The following is a 22,373-nucleotide window of genomic DNA, read 5'->3' on the forward strand; positions in this document are numbered from 1 at the left end:
CTCGAATCTCAGCTGATGATAAAGAATTTCAAGCGAATCCACTCTGAATTGAAACCAAGCCGATTAGCTGATAGACAACATCTGAGGGTCACTGCGTCTCTGGGCCAGTCTCACACCACATGTCTAATCAACAGAGCCGCTGTGCGTCCGGGCAATGGTCCGCTGCTCTCCTTCCCCTCTGCCTCCCATGAGGTGAGCCACGGATTCAGCACCGCCCCCACCCACCTCTTCCGCACTCCTAGAGCTGGCCGCCTAAGCACCTTCTCTCTGGCCAGACACAGCCCAATTACCAGGAACTGTTAACGCACAGCTCCCTCTCCGAGGCGGCGCCTAGGTCACGTGAGGACGTCACCACGTGACGCGAAGCATGTGATTTCCACTGCGCTGGGGGCGGTGTGGCAGCCGATCCGGTAGTCACTTTGGAGCTCGCTGAGTGGCAGTGTCAACGCGGTGAGGACGGCGGCCCAGGAGGGCAGGGCTGGATCCTTCGCCCCAGACTCAGCTCTTTTCTTCTGTCCTTCTCGCTGTAGATGAACCGGACGAGCCCCGACTCGGAGCGGCCTCCGGCATCCGAGCCCGTGTGGGAACGGCCCTGGTCGGTGGAGGAGATCCGCTGCAGTAGTCAGAACTGGTCGTTGGCGGCTGATGCCGGTGTGAGCGGGGGACCCGGGGCCAAGGGAGGGACAGAGTTGGGGTTACCCCTTCTCGGGGACACGCTTCCTCCAGTAGTCAAAGGCGCAGTTTGAGTCACCGGGGAGGGCGGCCCTGTAGGCTTCTACCCAGCACTCTGCCGGGCAGATGCGGTTTCCTTCATTGCAGAGGCTTTTCAGCCCTGCCCTCCACGGCATCCTGCTGTGCAGAATTGTTTCTGCCCCCTTCAAGGATTGCTCTGTCTCTACAGAGGTTCTTCTGTATTCGAACTTGGGCTAAATGGGGCAGCACATATTTTTGAGTAGAGCTGCTCACTTTGGGAGCCTAAGAGCTCAGACGTTTCTTATAAGTAGGATTTGGGGTGTTTTGTTACACTATGTAATTTCTGGAGAGTGACAACCAAACAGGGCTTTAAATCCCTTTAGAAATGTGATACTGGTTTTGTGCACTGGACAAACCTATCTGATGAGCTTTCTTAATGCTTTCCAGAGTCACTTGACCCTAGGTCAAAAGTATCCCCTTTACTAACATCATCTGAAAAGTAAGGGGTTCTTTTTTTGTTTTGAACCACATGGAGTGTTGATACTTCTGTATGTTTCTTTTCAAAATAGCTACTACAGTTTCTACAGGAATTCTCACAGCAGACTATCTCCAGGACTCATGAAATCAAGAAACAGGTGGATGGATTAATTCAGGAGACCAAAGCCACACATTGTCGTCTGCATAATGTGTTCAACGACTTCCTCATGTTGTCTAATACCCAGTTCATTGAGAATGTGAGTTCTATGGCGTCTGACTTTCGAATAATCCCTTCTGGGGAGTAAGAGCTATTGTAATTTACAATGATAATTAGGTTCCCTTCTAAGTTTTGGTAGATAGATTGGTTCTTGGTAACTGTAGCACCTTTCTCTGGAATCAGTGTTTTTTATTAGTAAAGTTTGTAGGTTTTACAAACCTTAAAAAAAAATCTAATAATAAGGTTTGCCTCATGCTGTTTTTTCTGATTTTGAGGGCAATTGCTATTTGAGCGGAATTGCATGCCTCTCAAAAACAATCACTGTGCTCATTCGGTATAATCAGCTATATGTCTGGCTTGACCTCGTGTGCCCCTCTTTGCCCGCAGTCCTGTAGACTTTACATAGGTCCGTTATGTTTCCATCAGTGTATAAGTGGACAAAGATGTCTGCTTTGAATTATGTCTACTACGTTTTTTTTCTTCCTTTTTATTTTTGTTTTTTTGAGACAGGGTTTCTCTGTGTAGCCCTGGCTGTCCTAGAACTTGCTCTGTAGACTAGGCTGGCCTCAAACTCACAGAAATCCACCTGCCTCTGCCTCCCAAATGCTGGGATTTAAGGTGCGAGCCACCACTGTCCCACCAGCACCAGTTTTCTCAATTTGGATGAATATATGACTCAGAATCACCAGTAAAAATGTTGCTGACCTCTAACTAAAGCGTATGTGAATTTTATTTTCATAGTAAGTTCATGTGAGCTGCTAGGAATGCATAGATAAATTACCTTGGTAAAATTACAATAGAAAAGAAGCAGGCATGCCTGGAGCCGTCTAGCAAAGGGAAGGGAATGTATTGAGAATGGGGAGGGAACTTAGTTCATCTGATCAAAGAATGTCTTTCTGAATTAATTTGTGGATTGGAATTTTTGGGGGGGGGGCATTGTTTTATTTTGTTTGTAATTCAGCATTAGTTCTGACTAGTGTAGAACTTACTATGTAGACCAAGCTAGCCTTGAATTTGGGGAGAAATTCTCACCTCTGCGATTACAAGCTTACAGCCCTGCATCCAGCACTGAGAATAACTCAAGTACACAGCATCCTGAAATTGTTAGATGATTATCATTAAACAGATTTCATAAATGGGATGATCCCATGATTTGGGATTATAAAAGTACCAGAATGCCATGAGGGCTGTTGCCATTGCTTTGCATAATTTAATAGTGCAAACTGAAGCGACATCTCTTATTCTGTCTTGTTAGAGACATGGGGTTAGTGAGGGCTTTTGTTCACTCCTGCATGTGCCAGACTGCCTGGCTCATCGCGCTGCCTGAGCCACCAGTTATTTTCTTTAATGGCAAAGGGAAACCATTGGGTTTGAAACATAACGTGAATTCACGTAAACCCAATACAGATGCATGTACAAATGTCTGGGATACTTGGGACTAGAAGTTATTCAGATTTCAGGTTTTTAAGATGTATACCTTAGAGACCTTAGAGGTTCAGCATCCCTAAGTTCAAACAGCCCCACCTCCAAACTTTTTCGAACATCATGCCATTGCTCAGAAAGTTTTGGATTTCAGAGTTTTGGATTGGCATGCTCAACCTGAGGACATTTTCTGGTGTGCACAGAAGCTGGCTGGTCAACCTGAGCATTTATCTCCCTGGAAGGCTCAGTTAGGGAACTATACTCTCCTTTGTTGATGACAGTAGCCCCTACCACTTCTTATCAAGCTGGATTGGATGGTTTTATGTGCTGTTCTTTTTGTGTTGTTGTTGTTTTTAATTTTGTTTTTGTTTTTTTAGTTTGTTTTTTTTTAAAGTGTTAGAGTCATGCCAGAAGATCCCTTCATATGGTCATGAGCCACCATGTGGTTGCTGGGAACTGAACTCAGGACCTCTGAAAGAGCAGCCAGTGCTCATAACTGCTGAACCACCTCCAGCCCTTATGCACAGTCCTTATTGTGCACCTTTCCTGCTATGTCAGGCGCTTGACTCTTCTTGTAGTTAATGTTGTAGCTGTAGATTGGGCAAGGGACAAATTTGGGAAGTTTTCTTTTGTACTTCATGCATCTGTACCAGATCACACTGTTCTCAGGCAGAGGAGGCACGGGAAACTTCATTTTCTGATTGTAGATTTTAATTAGATAGTCTCCCTCTTCTAGCTTTTTCTGGCAAGCTTTTCTTAAAGTTTCTCATAGCTTAGGTTTTGTGAAAACTTTAAAACTTTTCCTTTATGTCTACTTCTGTGGATTCTGTATTTCCATTCATGTCTTTGTCCCCCTTGATGATAAGGCCTTATCCGCTCCTAGTCTACCATCAGGATCCTTCAGAAGTGTGTTGGTGCCACACTAAATGTAACCCCTTCCAAGCCCTTTTACAGTGCCACATGGTACATACAGCTTCTGCCCATCGGGGAGGAGCCCTTGATGATGTTCGGAGAATGGCTAGTGCTTCAGAAAACTGGGGAGAAGAAATTTCACAAAAGTGCCTATTGCATCTGTCTGCTCGCCTGTGTATATTCTTCAACCTCTGACATTGATTCACATGAATTACAATTTAAGCAAAGATGCTGTGGCTATCTTGGTTTGTGGAAATTCATTTGAGAGATTATTTAAAGTCAGTTGGGTTTTGTTAGTCTCAGAGGCAGCTCCTTAATTGCAAACTACATTTTAGAATTAGTGAAGCAAGCTAAACTTTCTAGGGCAACAGAACAGAAAGGACTTTTGAGGGTAATAGAAGTTACACAGAATCATTAGCAAGGGCTCAAGAGGGACTCCTGAAACAACAGCTCATTAGTGTTGGCCTGCGTTTTAAATTCTGAGCAGAAAGGGACCCAGTTCTTAGGGTGCCACCTCTTGCCTTGTTTGTTTTCCCCTTGAGACAGAGTTTCATTCTGCAGCAGAGGCTGACCTCAGACTCAGCAGTCCTAGTTAATGACTTTAGTTTGTTAAAGAACATAGGAGGCTCAAAGGATGATGGCTCAGAGGTTAAATAGAACTGGCTGCTCTTCCAGAGGACCTGGGTTCAATTCTTACCACCTACATGGCAGCTCACAACCACCTGGAACTCCAGTTCTAGGGGATCTATTGCCTTCTTCTGGCATATGGTGCACCGCTGTATATGTAGGCAAAACACCTGCCTGTATATATAAAATAATAAAAGACCATAAGGATTTTTTTTGTCTTTGTGGCAAAAAAAATTTGAAAAGCAATTAAATGGATTTTCCAGGATCATTCTGTTTTCATCATTTTCTTCCTTTTCAGTCCCCCACCCCCCTTTTTAAGGAAACAGATATCATTACTAAAATGCCATAAAGAACCAATGATTTGGGGTTAAAGTTCAGAACTGTATCAGCCTGTAATCCCCTGCACATGCTATCTCCTTCTGCCAGCCTACTTGAGTTTTACAGATGTGCTTTGCTTTTTTTTTTATTCGATATATTTTTTATTTACATTTCAAATGATTTCCCCTTTTCTAGCCCCCCACTCCCCAAAAGTCCCATAAGTCCCTTTCTCTCCCCCTGTCCTCCCACCCACCTCTTCCCACTTCCCCGTTCTGGTTTTGCCCTATACTGCTTCACTGAGTCTTTCCAGAACAAGGGGCCACTCCTGCTTTCTTCTTGTATCTCATTTGATGTGTGGATTATGTTTTGGGTATTCCAGTTTTCTAGGTTAATATCCACTTATTAGTGAGTACATACCATGATTCACCTTTTGAGTCTGGGTTACCTCACTTAGTATGATATTCTCTAGCTCCATCCATTTGCCTAAGAATTTCATGAATTCATGGTTTCTAATGGCTGTATAGTACTCCATTGTGTATATATACCACATTTTTTGCATCCACTCTTCTGTTGAGGGATACCTGGGTTCTTTCCAGCATCTGGCAATTATAAATAGGGCTGCTGTGAACATAGTAGAGCATGTATCCTTATTACATGGTGGGGAATCCTCTGGGTATATGCCTAGGAGTGGTATAGCAGGATCTTCTGGAAGTGAGGTGCCCAGTTTTCGGAGGAACCGCCAGACTGATTTCCAGAGTTGACAGAGGAGCCTCTAATGCTTTGGAGCTGCTTTTTAATTTTTTTTTTTTTATTTTTTTGCTACCCAGCTGTTTTTTAGATTTCCCTGTATGACCTTACTTATCTTTGTCTGCAGGATTTACCCCGAGCCTCCAGGCTAGGCAGTACCCTGGAGACGTGGCTTCACCATTTAGCTTAGTTGGTCTGGAACTTTATACACAGACCTGGCTGGCCTTGAGTTCACAGGGCTCTGCTTGCCTTCACCTCCCTGAGTGCTGGGGTTAAAGCATGGCTTCATCCTCAGTCCTCGTGTCATTTGCTAACAGTCTAGCAGTCTCCCCCCCCCTTTTTTTTTTTTACATTTTTTTTTAACTTTTAACGTGAGTGGGTATTTTGCCTGCATGCACAACTATGTGTACCATGTGCGGGCCTGGTGAGCTAGATCCCCTAGAACTGGAGTTACAGACAATTCTCAGTGTCCATGGGGTGCAAGGAATCGAACACCTGTCCTCTAAAGGAGAAGCAACAAATGCTCTTAACCACTGAGCCATCCTTCCAGACACAGAAGTCTTAATTTTTTTTTAAGTTTTCATCATATATATGCATTGCATGTGATGTGTTATATGGTATTTTCATATAAGTGTACATTACACGTTAGCAATTCTACTTTTCCAGTTTCAGAATAAGTTTTAGCATCTAGCTAAACATATTCATAGGTCTTAGCACAATCTGGATACACAGGCACCCTGGGTACTTACATAACTGAATGAGAAAACATAAAACTGGAAAGGACCAGAGCTGTGTGTAATCTTAAAAATCCGTCCTTATCATTTTCACTTGCTCCTCAGGTCCTGTATCCCTCTTCTCCAAATGAGGAAAAGTTTCTCATACTTTTGGTATTTGCCAGTTCTATCATATAGCTATCTGAATGCTCATGAAATAAAGCTGCGGGGTCAGCCCAGGAAGGGTGAGGAAGTTATTTACCACAGATTAGCTGCAGTTACTAGGTACCCCCACCCTCAAAGGTCTTATAGCCTTTAGCTCTTCCTAAGCTGGTTGGTGTTTTAGATGTCACCCTGGACTTACCAGCCCCTGGATGCTGACATCTTGAGGTGTAGATTTTAGTGATGGGGGAAATGCTCAGCATTGATGGTTTTTGACTTCAGCCAGAAAGTCAGCCTTGTCAGCTTAGAGGTCTTGCCGTACAAATTTGAAGTGACTCCAGCAGCTGTCCTCTACTGTTGACCTGTTAGAATTATGGATTGGGTTAAGTGAACATATGTATAGCTGGGATCATAGTGTTTTCAGAACTCTGACCAGCCAGATAGTTTCCTTGTGATTTTTAGTCATTCATGTCTTTTTCTATAATCTAACTTCAAGTAAATTACTGTTTTGTTATTTGTTCATGTCCCACTGGTGTGGTCCCTATTGTTTTCCAAAAAGCCATTTCCATTTTTTTATTCACTTTACATCCAATTGCTGTGTCTTCCCAGACCCCCACCCACAATCTTCCCTTATAGCTCCCTTTTCCTCTGAGAGGGTCGAGGTCCTTCTAGGTATCCCGCCACCCTGGCACATCAAGTCTTTGCAGGGCTAGCCCCATCCTCTCCCACTGAGGCGAGATAAGGCAGTCCAGATAGGGATGTGTCCCCCGACAGACAACAGCTTTAAGGATAGCCCTCTCCAATTGTTGGGGAGCCGTAGGAAAACCTAACTGCACATCTGGTACATACATGTGGGCGACCTGGGTTCCGCTTGTGTATGCTTTGGTATTTCTGTCTTTTTGAAGTTCTTTGTATTGAGCTTTTACCTGTGATTCCATTCCACTGCTTAATTATTTTCAATGGATTTGCTTCCATACCTAGCGGGTGTACGATGAAGAAGTGGAGGAGCAGGTGCTCAAGGCGGAGGCAGAGAAAACAGAGCAGGTACTCGCATTAAATCCTTCTTTCTTTGAATTACTAACCTGGAGAAGTGATAAAGAGGGGGATGAGGACTGGGGGCATGGGACATAACGGCCCCTGGCAGTGACCAAAGAAAACGTTTCCATTTTTTCCTGAAATATAGCCTGTCAGTACATAACTGAAATAGCTGAATTCTGGCATGAAAGTGGAGCAGAGTGAAATATCCAGGTTTACAGGCCACAGAGGAAGCATCGTCTTGTCCTCCTGATTCCTTCCTTTCCCTTTCCTTCCTCACTCACCTTTAAAGATCTAGAAGCCATTCTTCCTCAGTTTATGCAGAAACGGGCCCCATCCTGAGCTTTGGGAACTGAATGTCACAGAGGTGAGGTCTCTGAAGGCCCAGTTTCTCCATCTCTTGTGATTGTTTTTACTCGTTTCTGGGTGCTAGGTGAATATAGGTTTAGTATGTGTGTATTTGAGTACCCCATGGGTGCAAGTTGTGTTAGGACAGAGTGGACTGCAGTGAGCAGTTGTTGACTGTCACGGGACTGCAGGGAACTGATGATGTAGGACACTGACTCTCAGAGGCTTTATTGTTTGTGTTTTGGAAGTTCACCCAAGGAGACACTTGCTGTTGAACTAGCTGGGAAAAGCTTCAAGGATGAGATTTCATTCAGATGAAGAAGGAAGGGCAGAGTAAAAGGCAGTGGACAGCCATGCCAACTAGAGTAAGCCGTGGCCTCAGGTTCTTGCTTTGTTCTGTGTTCTGGGGCTTGCACAAAGTGCCTCACACACATTGGGTGAGCTTTCTATAATTGAGCTTCATCCTCATTCCTGTGGACTAGTTTTGTGGAAGATAGTGGATGTCGGAAAAGAGAGGGAAAGGAAGAAAGTTGCTAAGTGCCATGTGCTTCGGAAAGTAAGCCAAGGCGTGAGGGACAGCATCTTCCTGGTCCCCGAGGCTTCCCATGTGACCTCTGCATACATATCTGTGCTTAGCTTACCTTGGAGTCCACACCCAAGAAAGAGGTTCTGGGTCTTACTCTCTTTTGTGTGCTCCAGCAGGTCCTGCCCTCCCACGTGGGACAGAATGTTAGGTTGTCAGTACAGTTGTGGAAGTCACTTGAGAAGGGGGATAGTGAAGCCGTTGGTTAGGATATCAGAAACCAGGAAACTGGCCGTGGCTCTTTCTGCTCCAGCAATTTTAGGAAAGTGAATTTTCATGCATTTGCTACTCAGCCACATGAATAAATATTATTATTATATCAAACCAACATTACATTTAAAATTGGTTAGGATAGAGTGAAATGTTTTCTGAATGCTGTAGGACTAGATCTCAGAGCCTGGTTCTGTCCCTTAAAGCTAAAGGTAGGTTGGAGCCGTTGAGCACACTCATTCACACACATGCTTTTATAGACCCAGTTTTGGTTTGTTAGTTCCTCTTTTCTTTTCTGAGACAGGGTTTCTTTGTGTAATAGCCCTGGCTACCCTGGAACAGAGATTCCCCCTGCTTCTGCCTCCCGAGTGCTGGGATTAAAGGCCTGTGCCACTGCTGCCTGACTCAGTTTTGCTTTCTAATTCACCGTATCTTCCAGATGAAAAAATTGGAATTCTAGAATTTAGGTCATTTGATTGATGCCCAGAAAGTAACAAAACTAAGATTTAAAGTGTGTACATTGACTCCAAAGTCTGTATCAAGGCATTCAGTAGACCATGACTCTGTTGACATTTTGAATTAAATTTTTTTGGGGAGGGCATGACTTTAGAGTTGATATATTGGAGACAAACACTGAAGGATATTTTGTTTGTAGGAGAAGACTCGGGAACAGAAAGAAATAGATCTGATTCCTAAAGTCCAGGAGGCTGTGAACTATGGGTTACAGGTCCTGGATAGTGCATTTGAGCAACTTGACATCAAAGCAGGGAATTCGGACTCTGAAGAGGAGGATGCCAATGAGCGGGTGGAACTGATCCTTGAACCAAAGGTAAAGCATTCAGTTAGCGTCTGACAAGGTCTGGCCTGTGGATGTTATTAGTATTCCCAGATTGACCCCTTCTGAGAGCCGTACTTGACACACTGAGCACATTGATTCAGGTTAGGTAAAGGTGCAGGGCACGCCTCCTCCTCTAAGGTTTTTAGCATATAGTCTGTTGGTGAGGAGGCGTTCATGGGAACGCCCATCCTCAGAACTCTGAGAAAACTGACGTATAGCCAAGAAGTTAAGGGGAGGGGGAGGATTAATTGGACACTTAAAGTTTATTCCTGATGTATAGTATGGTACATGTGTGTCCCATGGGCACATAGCTGAGAGTGGATAGCTACGACTTAGTTCTCCATCTGTCTTTTCATGGTGCTGGGGAATGGAACTCCAGTCCGCAGGTCTTTATCTGCCCACTGTTTGTGGATCATTTTTATTTTAAGACTGAAGTTTTATTTGCTTTAATTTTTATTAGAAAAATATATGTGCGTGTATGTTTACATATATCTCATATTTTGAAATGTCCATTAATTGTAGAATGACTTATTCTAACTTGTATATCACATACTTAATTCATCGTGAGAACACTTAAAAATCTCCCAATGATTAAAAAATATAATGCATTTTATTAACTGTAATCATCCTGTTGTATTGTCAGCTTTTGATCTTATTTTCTCTAACTTGAGTTGGTTTTTTTGAGATTGTAATTTAGTTACAGTGTTTCTTCCGTTTTCCTCCTTAGCCTTCCCATATGCGTCTCTCCACTCTCCGTTAGTTATGTCCTCTTTTTCCATTAACTGTTATTGAAGTCATATGTGTATTTGTGTAACAATACATTCCTAAATATAACCTGTTGAGTCCATATAATGTCACTTACATGTATGTTTTCAGGGCTGACCATTTGGTGCTGGAACTAATAGGTGTTCCCTTCCCGTGGGAGGCCTGCTTTCCCTGCAAGCTTTCCTCAGTTCTGCGTTTCCTGTAGTTCTGCGTGTAAGGTTTAGGTGGAGAGGCCCTCGCCTCCTGCAGTCTGGCGTGTTGGTTGGTCCTGGAGCTTCCTTGCTCAGCTCATGTTAGGGCTCACTGAAGCTTTTGTGCCCCTTGGCCAACCGTTCTTCCTCTTGTTCCTTCTCTTTAGGGCAAAAAGGAGATTTGGGTTGGGATTAGATGAGTTATGGAAGCTTCTGAGTGGTAGATAGATATTCTGTGGCTTGTGCTAAGGAAGACTTCCTAAAAGTTACTTTTTAGACCACCAGGCTGGCCGTGAACGCCTCTGAGTGTTGTGTTTAAAGGTGGTCACCACCACTGCCTGGTCGGATTTGATTTTTGTTTTGTTTTGTTTTTAAAGCCCTGGCTATCCTGGAATTCACTCTGTAAGACCAGGCTGGTCTTGAACTCAGAAATCTGCCTGCCTCTGTCTCCCAAGTGCTGGTATTAAAGGCATGTGCTACCACTGCCCAGCTGGATTTGATGTTTTGAAAATATGCTTTTAACCTTGCCATGCTTTCTTATTTTCTACTTTGATTTATTTATCACCTTAACTTGATAGTAGAAGCAGCAGGCCAGCAAGCAGAATGCTTGGCTGTACTTGCAGCCTGAGTGTTTACTGGCTGTGTGCGCCCTTTCCTTCCTTGAAGGATCTCTACATTGACCGGCCTCTACCCTATCTCATCGGGTCAAAGCTCTTCATGGAGCAGGAAGACGTAGGGCTTGGAGAGCTGTCCAGTGAAGGTATGCTGTCTCACCAGTGTTTTTGTCATGTGTCCTACAGCTTAACCTTTTATGGTAAATGTATTTCAGCTTTATGATAATATTGCAAGAGCGGTGGCGAGTGCCCATAGATCCTCACTCCGGTGTGCCAGCTAATGGTTCCCTTGTGCTTTTGCTCTCTGAACATCACAGTGTTCTGAATCTAATGTCTAACCCTAATGTCCTGATGTTCTCTATAGTTTCTCAGAACAAGGGCATTTTCCTGTATAACCGTGCTGTAAAGTGGTCAGTTTCAAGAGATTTTTTTTTTAAAGATTTTATTTATTTTATATATATGATGAGTACACTGTGGCTGTCTTCAGACACCAGAAGAGGGCATCAGATTCCATTACAGATGGGTGTAAGCCACCATGTGGTTGCTGGGAATTGAACTCAGGACCTCTGGAAGAGCAGTCGGGCCTCTTAACCACTGAGCCATCTCTCCAGCCCCAGTTTCAAGAGATTTTATTGTTACTTAATCTTAGGTTATATTCAGATTTGTCTCTTATCCCATCAAAGCCCTTTACGACTGAGCTTTGCCACCCTCTCTGGGCTAAAACTTAAGGATTTAGTTGTTAAACTGCTCTAGTCACCTTTTAATTCCATTTCATGATTTTATGTTTATTTATTGTATGTCTGTGTCTCTGTGGAAGTTCATGACAGCCTATCAGGGTCAGTTCTCTGTTCTGTTGTGTGAATTCCAGACACAGAGTTCCCACTGTCAGGACCATGAGCAGTTAGTTGCCTGAACGAGTGACTTCTAATTTGATACAGTTCCTTCTTTTTGTTACCCTAAAGTTCTTGTAGAATAAAGCCAATTTATGACTATCTTTTAATTCATAGGAGATATTTTGAGATTCTATTAATTACAAAGGTGCTTTCATGCCACTAAATGGCAATAGTTGATTGGCGTCTCTTTGCTGCTGCTGTGGTTCCCTGGTGAAACTGTGCTGACTTTTACCACTTTCCCGACAGAGGGCTCTGTGGGCAGTGACCGGGGGAGCATTGCGGACAGTGAAGACGAGGAACAGGAGGTGAGGACATGGTATGGCCGGGTCATGGTGGATGTCATGGGCTAGGCGTGTAACATGCTTCAAAATTAGGCAACTAATTTCATAAAATTTACAGGGCAGAATCTGAAGACTTGAAATTCTTTTTTCTAATTGTGGAGAGAAGTAAGAGAAATTGCTTTGGTTCCTTTCACCGTTATTTACCTCGCTTCCCAGGATAGCTAAAACTATTCTCAACAGCAAAAGAACTTGGGGGGAATCTGTATCCCAGACTTCAAACAGTACTACAGAGCAATAGTGTTAAAAACTGCATGGTATTGGTACAGTGACAGGCAGGTAGATCAATAGAATAGGATTGAAGACCCAGAAATGAACCCACACAACTATGGTCACTTGATTTTTGACAAAGGAGCTAAAACCATCCAGTGGAAAAAAGATAGCCTTTTCAACAAATGGTGCTGGCTCAACTGGAGGTCAGCATGCAGAAGAATGCGAATTGATCCATTCTTATCTCCTTGTACTAAGCTCAACTCCAAGTGGATCAAGGACCTCCACATAAAACCAGACACACTGAAATTAATAGAAAAGAAACTGGGGAAGACCCTTGAGGACATAGGCACAAGGGGTAAAATTCCTGAACAGAACACCAATAGCTTATGCCCTAAGATCAAGAATTGACAAATGGGACCTCATAAAATTACAAAGTTTCTGTAAGGCATAGTACACTGTAAAAAGGACAAAACGGCAACCAACAAATTGGGAAAAGATATTCACCAACCCTAAATCCGACAGAGGGCTAATACCCAATATATACAAAGAACTCAAGAAGTTAAGACTCCAGAGAGCCAAATAACCCTATTAAAAAATGGGGTACAGAGCTAAACAAAGATTTTTCACCTGAAGAACTTCAAATGGCTGAGAAGCACCTTAAGAATTGTTCAGCATCATTAGTGATTAGAGAAATGCAAATCAAAACAACCTCTCTTTCTTTCTATCAAATCTTTCACTTTCCATTATATTTTGAGGAGAGAACAGCTTAGATATTATAGCACTGTCTCTGCCTAAAACTTAGTCATGGACTGTGTCTGTCTTGATTAATCTTAGGAAAAATAAATAGCTGCAATGAACAACCTTTTTTTTTTTAAAAAATTAATTTACTTTTTATTAGATATTTTATTTATTTACATTTCAAATATTATCCTCTTTCCTAGAATCCCCTCTGAAAACCCCCTATCCCATACCCCCTCCCCCTGCTCACTAACCCACCCACTCCTGCTTCCCTGTCCTGGCATTCCCCTACACTGGGGCAAGGTGCTTTCACAGGACCAAGGGCCTCTCTCATTGCTCTCCGACAAGGCTATCCTATGCTACATATACGGCTGGAGCCATGGGTCCCTTCATGTGTACTCTTTGGTTGGTGGTTTAGTCCCTGGGAGCTCTGGGAGTACTGGTTCCTCCCTATGGGGCTGTAAACCCCTTCAGCTCCTTCAGTCCTTTTTCTGGCTTCTCCATTGGGGACTCTGTGCTCAGTCCAGTGGTTGTCTGAGAGCATCCCCCTCTGTATTTGTTAGGCACTGGCAGAGCCTCTCAGGAGACAGCTGTATCAGGCTCCTATCAGCTAGCACTTGTTGGCATCCCTAATAATGTTTGGTTTTGGTATCTATGGGATGGGTCCCCAGGTAGGGCAGTCCCTGGATGGCCTCTCCTTCAGTCTCTGCTCCACACTTTGTCTCTGTCTCCTCCCATGGATATTTTGATCCCATTCTTAGAAGGACTGAAATCTCACACTTTGGTCTTCCTTCTTCTTGAGGTTCATGTGGTCTGTGAATTGTATCTTGGGTATTCCAAGCTTTTGGGCTAATATCCACTTATCAGCGAGTGCATACCATGTATGTTCTTTTGTGATTGGGTTACGGATGATATTTTTTAGTTCCACCCATTTGCCTTAGAATTTCATGAATTCATTGATTTTAATAGCTGAGTAATATTCCATTGTGTAAATATACCACATTTTCTATATCCATTCCTCCATTGAGGGACATCTGGATTCTTTCCAGCCTCTGGCTGTTATAAATAAGGCTGATATGAACATAGTGGAGCATGTGTCCTTATACATGTTTGGAGTATCTTCTGGGTATATGCCCAGGAGTGGTATAGCTGGGTCCTTAGCTAGTACTATGTCCATTTTTCTGAGGAAACACCAGACTGATTTCCAGAGTGATTGTACCAGCTTGCAATCCCATCAGCAGTGGAGGAGTTTCCCTCTTTCTCCACATCCTTGCCAGTATCTGCTGTCACCTGAGTTTTTGATATTAGCTATTCTGACTAGTGTGAGGTGGAATCTCAGGGTTTTGATTTGCATTTCCCTGATGTCTAAGGATGTTGAACATTTCTTTATGTGCTTCTCAGCCATTTGGTATTCCTCAGTTGAGAATTCTTTGTTTAGCTCTGTACCTCATTTTTTTTATTAGGATTGATTTTCTGGAGTCTAACTTCTTGAGTTCTTTGTATACATTGGATATTAGCCCTCTGTCAGATGTATGATTAGTAAAGATCTTTTCCCAATCTGTTTGTTGCTATTTGTCCTGTTGACAGTGTCCTTTGCCTTACAGAAGCTTTACATTTTTATGAGGTCCCATTTGTCAATTCTTGATCTTAGAGCATAAGCTATTGGTGTTCTGTTCAGGAAATTTTCCCCTGTACCCATGTACTGGAGGCTCTTCTCCACTTTCTCTTCTATTAGTTTCAGTGTAACTGGTTTTATTTAGAAGTCCTTGATCCACTTGGATTTGAGCTTTGTACAAGGAGATAAAAATGGATCAATTTACATTCTTCTAAGTGCTGACCTCCAGTTGACCCAGCACCATTTGTTGAAAAGGCTGTTGTTCCACTGGGTGGTTTTAGCTTCTTTGTCAAAGATCAAACAACCATAGATGGGTTCATTTCTGGGTCTTCAGTTCTGTTACATTGATCAACCTGCCTGTCACTGTACCAGTACCATGCAGTTTTTATCACTATTGCTTTGTAGTACTTCTTGAGGTCTGGGATACTAATTTACCCAGAAGTTCTTTTACTGTTGAAAATAGTTTTAGCTATCCTGGGTTTTTTTGTTATTCCAGATAAATTTGAGAATTGCTCTTTCTTACTCTATGAAGAATTGAGTTGGGATTTTGATGGGGATTGCATTGAATCTGTATATTGCTTTTGGCAGGATGGTCATTTTTACTCTATTAATCCTGCCAATCCACGAGCATGGGGGATCTTTCCATCTTCTGAGGTCTTCTTCAATTTTTTTCTTCAGAGACTTGAAGTTCTTCATACAGATCTTTCACTTGCTTAGTTAGAGTCACACCAAGATATTTTATATCATTTGTGACTATTGTGAAGGGTGTTATTTCCCTAATTTCTTTCTCAGCCTGTTTATCCTTTGAATAGAGGAAGGCTACTGATTTGTTTGAGTTAATTTTATATCCAGCCACTTTGATGAAGTTTATTTCAGGCTTATGAGTTTTCAGGTGAAGTGTTTGGGATCACTTAATTATGTTATCATATCATCTGCTGATAGTGATATTTTGAATTTTTCCTCTTCGATTTGTATCCCTTTGACCTCCTTTTGTTGTCTAATTGCTCTGGCTAGGACTTCAGGTACTATATTGAATAGGTATGGAGAGAGTGGGCAGCCTTGTTTAGTCACTGATTTTAGTGGTATTGCTTCAAGTTTCTCTCCATTTAATTTGATGTTGGCTACTGGTTTGCTGTATATTGCTTTTACTATGTTTAGGTGTGGGCCTTGAATTCCTATTCTTTCCAAGACTTTTAGCATGAAAGGATGCTGAATTTTGTCAGATGCTTTCTCAGCATCTAATGAGATGATGATGTGTTTTTTTTTTTTTTTTGAGTTTGTTTAAATAGTGGATTATGTTGATGGATTTCCATATATTGAACTTTCCCTGCATCCCTGGGATGAAGCCTACTTGATCATGATGGATAATCATTTTGATGTGTTCTTGGATTCGTTTGGCAATAATTTTATTGAGTATTTTTGCATCGATATTCATAAGGGAAATTGGTCTGAAGTTCTCCTTCTTTGTTTGGTCTTTGTGTATCAGAGTAATTGTCGCTTCATAGAACGAATTGGATAGTGTTCCTTTTGTTTCTAATTTGTGGAATAGTTTGAAGAGTATTGATATTAGGTTTTCTTTAAAGGTCTGATAGAACTCTGCACTAAACCATCTGGTCCTGTTTTTTTTTTTTTTTTTTTTTTTTTTGTGGTTGGGAGGCTATTAATGACTGCTTCTGTTTCATTAAGAGTTATGGGACTATTTAGATCATTTATCTAGTTCTGATTTAACTTTTGTACCTGGTATATGTCTAGAAAATTGTCCATTTCATCTAGATTTTCCAGTTTTTTCCAGCTTTTGTAGTAGGATCTGATTTTTTTGCATTTCCTCAGTTTCTCTTGTTATGTCTCCTTTTCATTTCTGATTTTGTTAATTTGGATACTGTCTCTGTGCCCTGTGTTTAGTCTGGGTCAGGGTTTATCAATCTTGTTGATTTTCTCAAAGAACCAGCTTCTGGTTTGGTTGAGTCTTTGTATAGTTCTTTTTGTTTCTGCTTGGTTGATTTCAGCCCTGAGTTTGGTTATTTCGTTCTGTCTATTCCAGTGAACAACTTTTAAAAAGTTATTTTTAGTATTCTTATGCAAATAGGTACTTGTGTGTGCAGTGCCTGTCGTGATCTGAAGAGGGTATCAGATGCCCTAGAGCTGGAGTTCCAGGCAGTTTTGAGCTGCAAGAGCAGCATGCTCTCTTCACCACTGAACCATCTCTTCAGCCACTGAAGAATTTTTAAGTCCTCTAATGAAAGCATCTAGTTCCTGTTCATTTGCTCATGTCTAAAGGTCCACAGAGAACAACCTCGATTCAGAATCGGGCACCTTCAGTTATTCTTCAGACAATGAGTATGAGATTCTAAAAGGAGAACATTCTGCGTGTCTGATTTTCATGTCTTTGTTCTCGAACTTGCCCTCCCTCTCCTGCATTCTTTCTTTCAGCTTGGCAAATGGAAATCCTAGCGGTGGAAAGAAACTCGCCTATTGCCTTGCAACAGATACCTGTCTGCTGAGTACTTGTTTTTTAGCTGTCAGTGTAGTAATTGTCAGTAGCATACTGACCTTAAGTTTTTGAGCTTGATGAAGTAGTTATCCTACTAGAGGGAACACAAGAGATTGTAGTCCAAAATGTAAAGCAACACAAATCAACCTCCTATGATTCAATTAAATGATGTTCTTTTTTTAAATCTGAAGATTAGAACTGGCCAATACAAATGATACGAATGAATCATTAGAACTATCTGTATGAAACACCAAAATTATGGTAGCTAGACAGCTGTAGCAGTGTTGCCTGAATTCATGCTGTCTGCTGTTCAAGGTGACTGAGCGTACCCGCTCCCTCTTTCCTCTGCCCAACAGTCACTTCCCTCACAGACTGATGAGATCTTTTTTGCATTAACAGCAAAACTTTTTCACCCACAGGAGTCAGATGAAGATTTTGCCAGTCGTAGTGACAATGACCAAAACCAGGTAAAGCTTATGTATTTAAATGAATTCCTTTAAAACTTTAGTGGAAGCATAATGCGTATAGTAAAATTACTTTTCCTCTTGCTGTTGGTACTAGGGATAGAACATGCTTGGGGTCTTAGGCATGTCTGGCAAGCTCTGCATGATATTTGTATGCCAAGTTTCCTAAAATGGCTTTTAAATGATACCTGAGGGTTTTCATGCTCACAGTTATTTTTAAGTATGTCATGTATTTAGGTTAGTCACTTCTTTTGGATATTACCATTTGCAAATTTTGCTCCTTTTTAATAGCTCCTTATATCTATTACTTCTTAAGACTAATTTATATTCCTCTAAAAATGAACATTTGGAAATTCTAATATCTTGCTTTGATATTTTTGCTCTTATATTCTTACTAAAAGTAAATCCTTTTTTATTTTTTAATAAATTATATGGAATACATGTTCCCAGTGTAGTTACATTAAAGGGAGAAATTAAGAATGACAGTGTCTCCTTTTCAGTTTGTTGACTTGCATCTGTTCTCCATTCTCAGCATGCTACACAGATGAGTGATGAAGAAGAGGAGGAGGAGGATGGTGACCTTTTTGCTGACTCTGAGAAGGAGGTGGATGATATTGAGGATATTGAGGAAAATGCTAAGTCTGTAAGTATAATTACCACTTTTCGTGTTGCTCCTTAGTATTGACACTTTATTTTGGTTGTCATCTTACATCCTAACCTGCAATGGTGTGTGTAGCTAGAGGTAAGCAGTAGAGGACTTCCGCAATTGCTCTTCTCCAAAATTCCCAAAAAATTGTTTTTGAGTCAGGCTCTCTCACTGAACCAGGGCTAACCAGTTCAGCTGAACTCGGAGGCAACAAGCCCCAGGCGCCTGTCTCTCGTCTTCACAGCTCTGAGATCACAGGCACACATAGGCATGTAGCTTTCTGTGTGAATGCTAGGGGGTCTGAGCTCCAGTCCTCACACGGAAGTGGCAAGTGTTGGACTAAGTAGCCGTCTCTATGTCCCCTGTATTTATATCTTAATTTTTTTATTTGAAAGATTGTCTGTGAATGTACTTTTGCTGTATCCATGTATCTGTATTTGCACATATGTATGGGGGTTCCTAGGGAGACAACATGTGCTAATATCAGTTTTCTTGGAGCTGGAGTTACAGATGTTGTAAGACACCTTGGTATGGGCTCGTCTCTCTTGCCTTTTGATTGATGGTTTATAAACAGCAGTAACTGTCCTGGTGTCTCCAGTTGCCTTACTAGCGCTTTTTCCTTTAGTGCTGAGGATGGTTTAGTCAGCTCATTGGGAATATAGTCAGCTCTAGAATTCTCTCCTGTCTCCCTCCATATACTCAATGTTAGTTTTCTTTTTTAAAAAGATTTATTTATTTTATACATATGAGTACACTGTAGCTGTCGTCACACCTATCAGAAGAGGGCATCAGATACCATTAGAGATGGTTGTGAACCACCATGTGGTTGCTGGGAATTGAACTCAGGACCTCTGGAAGAACAGTCAGTGCTCTCAACCTCTGAGCCATCTCTCTAGGGCCCCCCCCCCCCCAATATTAGTTTTCTTACTGAGGTTTGTTAAGAATTTTAAAAAATAAGTAACAGTATCCCCTTTTAAAGAGATATTTTATGAATTCTGTTACCTGTTTTTAAAAGTTTCCTGTGTTTAAATTCATTAATAAAGTCTTGTTTTTGCAAGTATATTCTCATACACATATAAATAAATCTTTTTAAAAAGCTCTGTTTTATTTGTAGTTTGATTTCTTTGTGACTGTTGATATAATTTTGTTAGGTGTCCAGAAAGTGTACTCATTTGTTAGATTTTCTTTTTGGCCTGTAGAAAAGACCGACATCTTTTGCTGATGAGCTGGCAGCCCGGATCAGAGGCGATATCTCCAGCCAGCGGAAAGAGGGACAGATAGGTGAGTTCTGAAGGCAGGTTAATAGGGTGCGGCATGCTGTAGCCTTGATGTGTGAGCAGGGGTGGTGTTCTCCTTCCTCCTCCTGCCTGTGGCTCTGGCCGTCAGGCTTGTTGCTGAGCACTTTGATCCTTTAAGCCAGTGGTTCCCAACCTTCCTAGCGCTGCAACCATAACATGATTTTTGTTGCTACTTCATAACTGATTTTTCTGATTTTTTAATGAACGTTTTAGTGAATTGTACTCTGTGTTTTCTAGTGGTCTCAGGTGACCCTTGTAAAAGGCTGCTTTAAGCCATGTCGGTGGCTCTTGGATTCTACTTGATAGGATACCATGAGTATCCTATTTATTCCTTCCCCCAGTACATGTGTGTTTCTATGCGACATCTTACATGCATAGAACATGGGAACTCCAGAGAACTATAGACAGCAGATTGTGAATCCAGGGCTTAATGTTTACTCTTAAATTTTGATTAATAAAATAAAAAATTCTGATTATTAAGAAATAATGTGTATCAGGTTATTTAACAGAGTAGAAAGGTAGAGTAATTTGTTCCCCGAGTTCTGCCTTGGCATGCTCCTGACTGGCAGCCTGTTCTGTAGTGAGTGCTCTCTCTGATGGAGCTATAATGCTATAGATGAGATGTACGCATGAGTCTCCTGCTCTTGGTCTGTGTCATGAGGATCCAGTCTTGAGCAGCGAGTTAGTATCTATAACAAGAATGCCAAGTATCGTTAAACCTCTCAGATTCTCCTAAGTTATCCTCCGCAGATGGAAAACCTCCGAAGACAGTGAAGGACAAGAAGGAAAGGGGAACCCCTCTGGATGGTAAGCCCTTCGCTCAGTAGGAGCCTTTGTGGAATGCAGAGGTGTCACTGGCAAGTGCTGACAAGTAGGTTGTGTCTCCATTCACCTTTCAAAGCATCTGAAAATACATTTTAGGTGCTAGAATGAAAGAAAGGCCAGTGTGGAGTAATGCTTGAGTATTGAATTGCTAGTCTAAAGTAGGCGCTTTCTGTCTTTCTAGACTTTATATTAGATGTGTAGGAATTATGGGTTGCTAAAGTTTTCAGTGAAGATTGTATGTGACCCTTCCATATTAACTAGTGACATCTGTGTGTTCCCTTGCTGTGTCTACATCTATGGAATTGCTGCTCAGTTTGTTTTTCCTTTCTCTAAACTTGGGCATGTGGCAGCTAAACTATATTTTAGCTTCAAAGTAAGTCAGTCAAGAGATTGGCCTAAAGAGTCACTTTGTCCCCAGACATTGATGCTTTGAGGACGAGAACTTTGAGGCACTTCCCTGGATTGTTTGAAATCTACTGCTTTGTTCTCAATACTCCTTGTGAAGTATGGTTTTATTAAAGTCATGCCAATATGCTATAGAGGAGATCCCAGATCCCCCTCTCATTCTTATATATTGAGGGAAAATATTACTATATAGGCCAAGCTGATTTGGAATTTGTATGTAGTCCAAGTTGACCTTAATTCTACCATGCCCAGCCTGTCCTTGGATTCCAGGAGCCTAGTCTCCTGAATGTTGGAATTAACAGGCAGTGTGCCACCACCACAGGCTACACCAGTTTAACACTCCCTGTGCATTGTTGCTTTCTATAGATGAAGACGACATCTTGTTCCCTCCCCCGACACTGACTGATGAAGACTTCTCCCCATTTGGCTCTAGAGGTGGTCTGTTCAGTGCTGGGCAGGGGCTGTTTGATGATGAAGATGAGGTGAGTTGGGCGATTGAGTAAAGCTCTTTGTGTCGTTGAGCATGCAGGGAAGAGAACCATGTTTCTGTTAGAGGAAAGAAGCTTCCTGTTAGTTATGCTTTTCATATCTAGGACATGTGAAAGTCAGAACCTCAGAGAGAATACTATCTGTCCTGATGTGCTATGGTCCCTTGATGTGAGGAGAGGCTGTAGAGTATCAATAGTGGGTAATTTTCTTGAGTTACCGATATGTCATCCTCTCCCATGTTTTTATTTAATCCTTGACAGGCCCAAATTAATATCATTTTGCTCTAGTCTGCACCTTGTCACTGATTCTTGGGAAGGACAGTAAATATGTAGCTTCAATGTATAGGATCCTTCTCAGAAATCAAGTGCAGCATTGTTTACCTCTGCATTTTAAAATTATCCTATGCCTTTCCACAACCAGAGCGACCTCTTCAAGGAAGCGCCCCGGGACCGGGACCGGGACCGGGACCGGGACCGGGATCGGCAAGCACAGGCTCCTGCTGGGGAAGGTAGGCGTGGTGGGGGACCGCTGGCTGCTTTAGCTTGCCTGCTTCCTAGTTTCCCTTCTGTTTCTGTGATAAACACCATGGCAAACGCAGCTTGGGGAGGAAAGGGTTTATGCCATCTGTGCAGCTTATAGTCCATCATCCTGCCTTGCCTTCCAGGCTCATAGTTATCTCTCTCTTCCAGGACCGTCTAGCCAGGGTTAGCACTGTATAAAGTGGGCTGTGCCCATCAATCATTAATTAAGAAAGTGCTCCACAGACTTACCATAGGCCAATCTGATGAAGGTAGTTTCTCAACTGAGAGTTGCTCTTTCCAGATAACTCAAGATTGTTTCATTAAAAGATTGTTTTGTTTGACAAAAAAACTACCCAGCAGACACGTTCTAAAGCTCTTTCTGTTGTGAGACAGAACCCAAATGTTATTTCCATTAAGCTAAAGCTGTTTTTTGCTTGAAACAGTTGAAGACAGTTTGTCTTTACTAATTTTTGTCTTAGCAATAGATACTAGTACCATCTTCAGACCCATATCACACATTTACCTTTTTTTTTCTTTATTGATATATTTTTATTTACATTTCAAA

At 41.9% G+C, this 22,373-nt stretch overlaps 1 protein-coding gene across 5 annotated transcripts in view; it reads left to right on the top strand.

Moving 5' to 3' along the window:
* Positions 1-341: 341 nt before the first annotated feature.
* LOC127679086 (WASH complex subunit 2) overlaps positions 342-22,373 on the top strand; it is a 54,182-nt gene continuing 32,150 nt past the window's right edge. For 3 of the 5 annotated variants that reach the window (XM_052174628.1, XM_052174630.1, XM_052174631.1), the window contains exons 1-14: positions 342-450; positions 531-653; positions 1,263-1,427; positions 7,270-7,332; positions 9,120-9,293; positions 10,925-11,018; positions 12,012-12,070; positions 17,580-17,627; positions 18,157-18,267; positions 19,470-19,551; positions 20,295-20,375; positions 21,165-21,280; positions 21,708-21,730; positions 21,761-21,795. In XM_052174628.1, the coding sequence (XP_052030588.1) occupies positions 531-653; positions 1,263-1,427; positions 7,270-7,332; positions 9,120-9,293; positions 10,925-11,018; positions 12,012-12,070; positions 17,580-17,627; positions 18,157-18,267; positions 19,470-19,551; positions 20,295-20,375; positions 21,165-21,280; positions 21,708-21,730; positions 21,761-21,795 (1,174 nt within the window). In that variant the 5' untranslated portion in view covers positions 342-450. Of the gene's footprint in view, positions 451-530; positions 654-1,262; positions 1,428-7,269; positions 7,333-9,119; positions 9,294-10,924; positions 11,019-12,011; positions 12,071-17,579; positions 17,628-18,156; positions 18,268-19,469; positions 19,552-20,294; positions 20,376-21,164; positions 21,281-21,707; positions 21,731-21,760; positions 21,796-22,373 lie in introns of those variants that run through there. The other 2 variants (XM_052174629.1, XM_052174632.1) reach the window with 2 other exon arrangements.

The sequence above is a fragment of the Apodemus sylvaticus genome, chromosome 2 (genome assembly GCF_947179515.1).
Source record: "Apodemus sylvaticus chromosome 2, mApoSyl1.1, whole genome shotgun sequence".
NCBI classification, from domain to species: Eukaryota; Metazoa; Chordata; class Mammalia; order Rodentia; family Muridae; genus Apodemus; species Apodemus sylvaticus.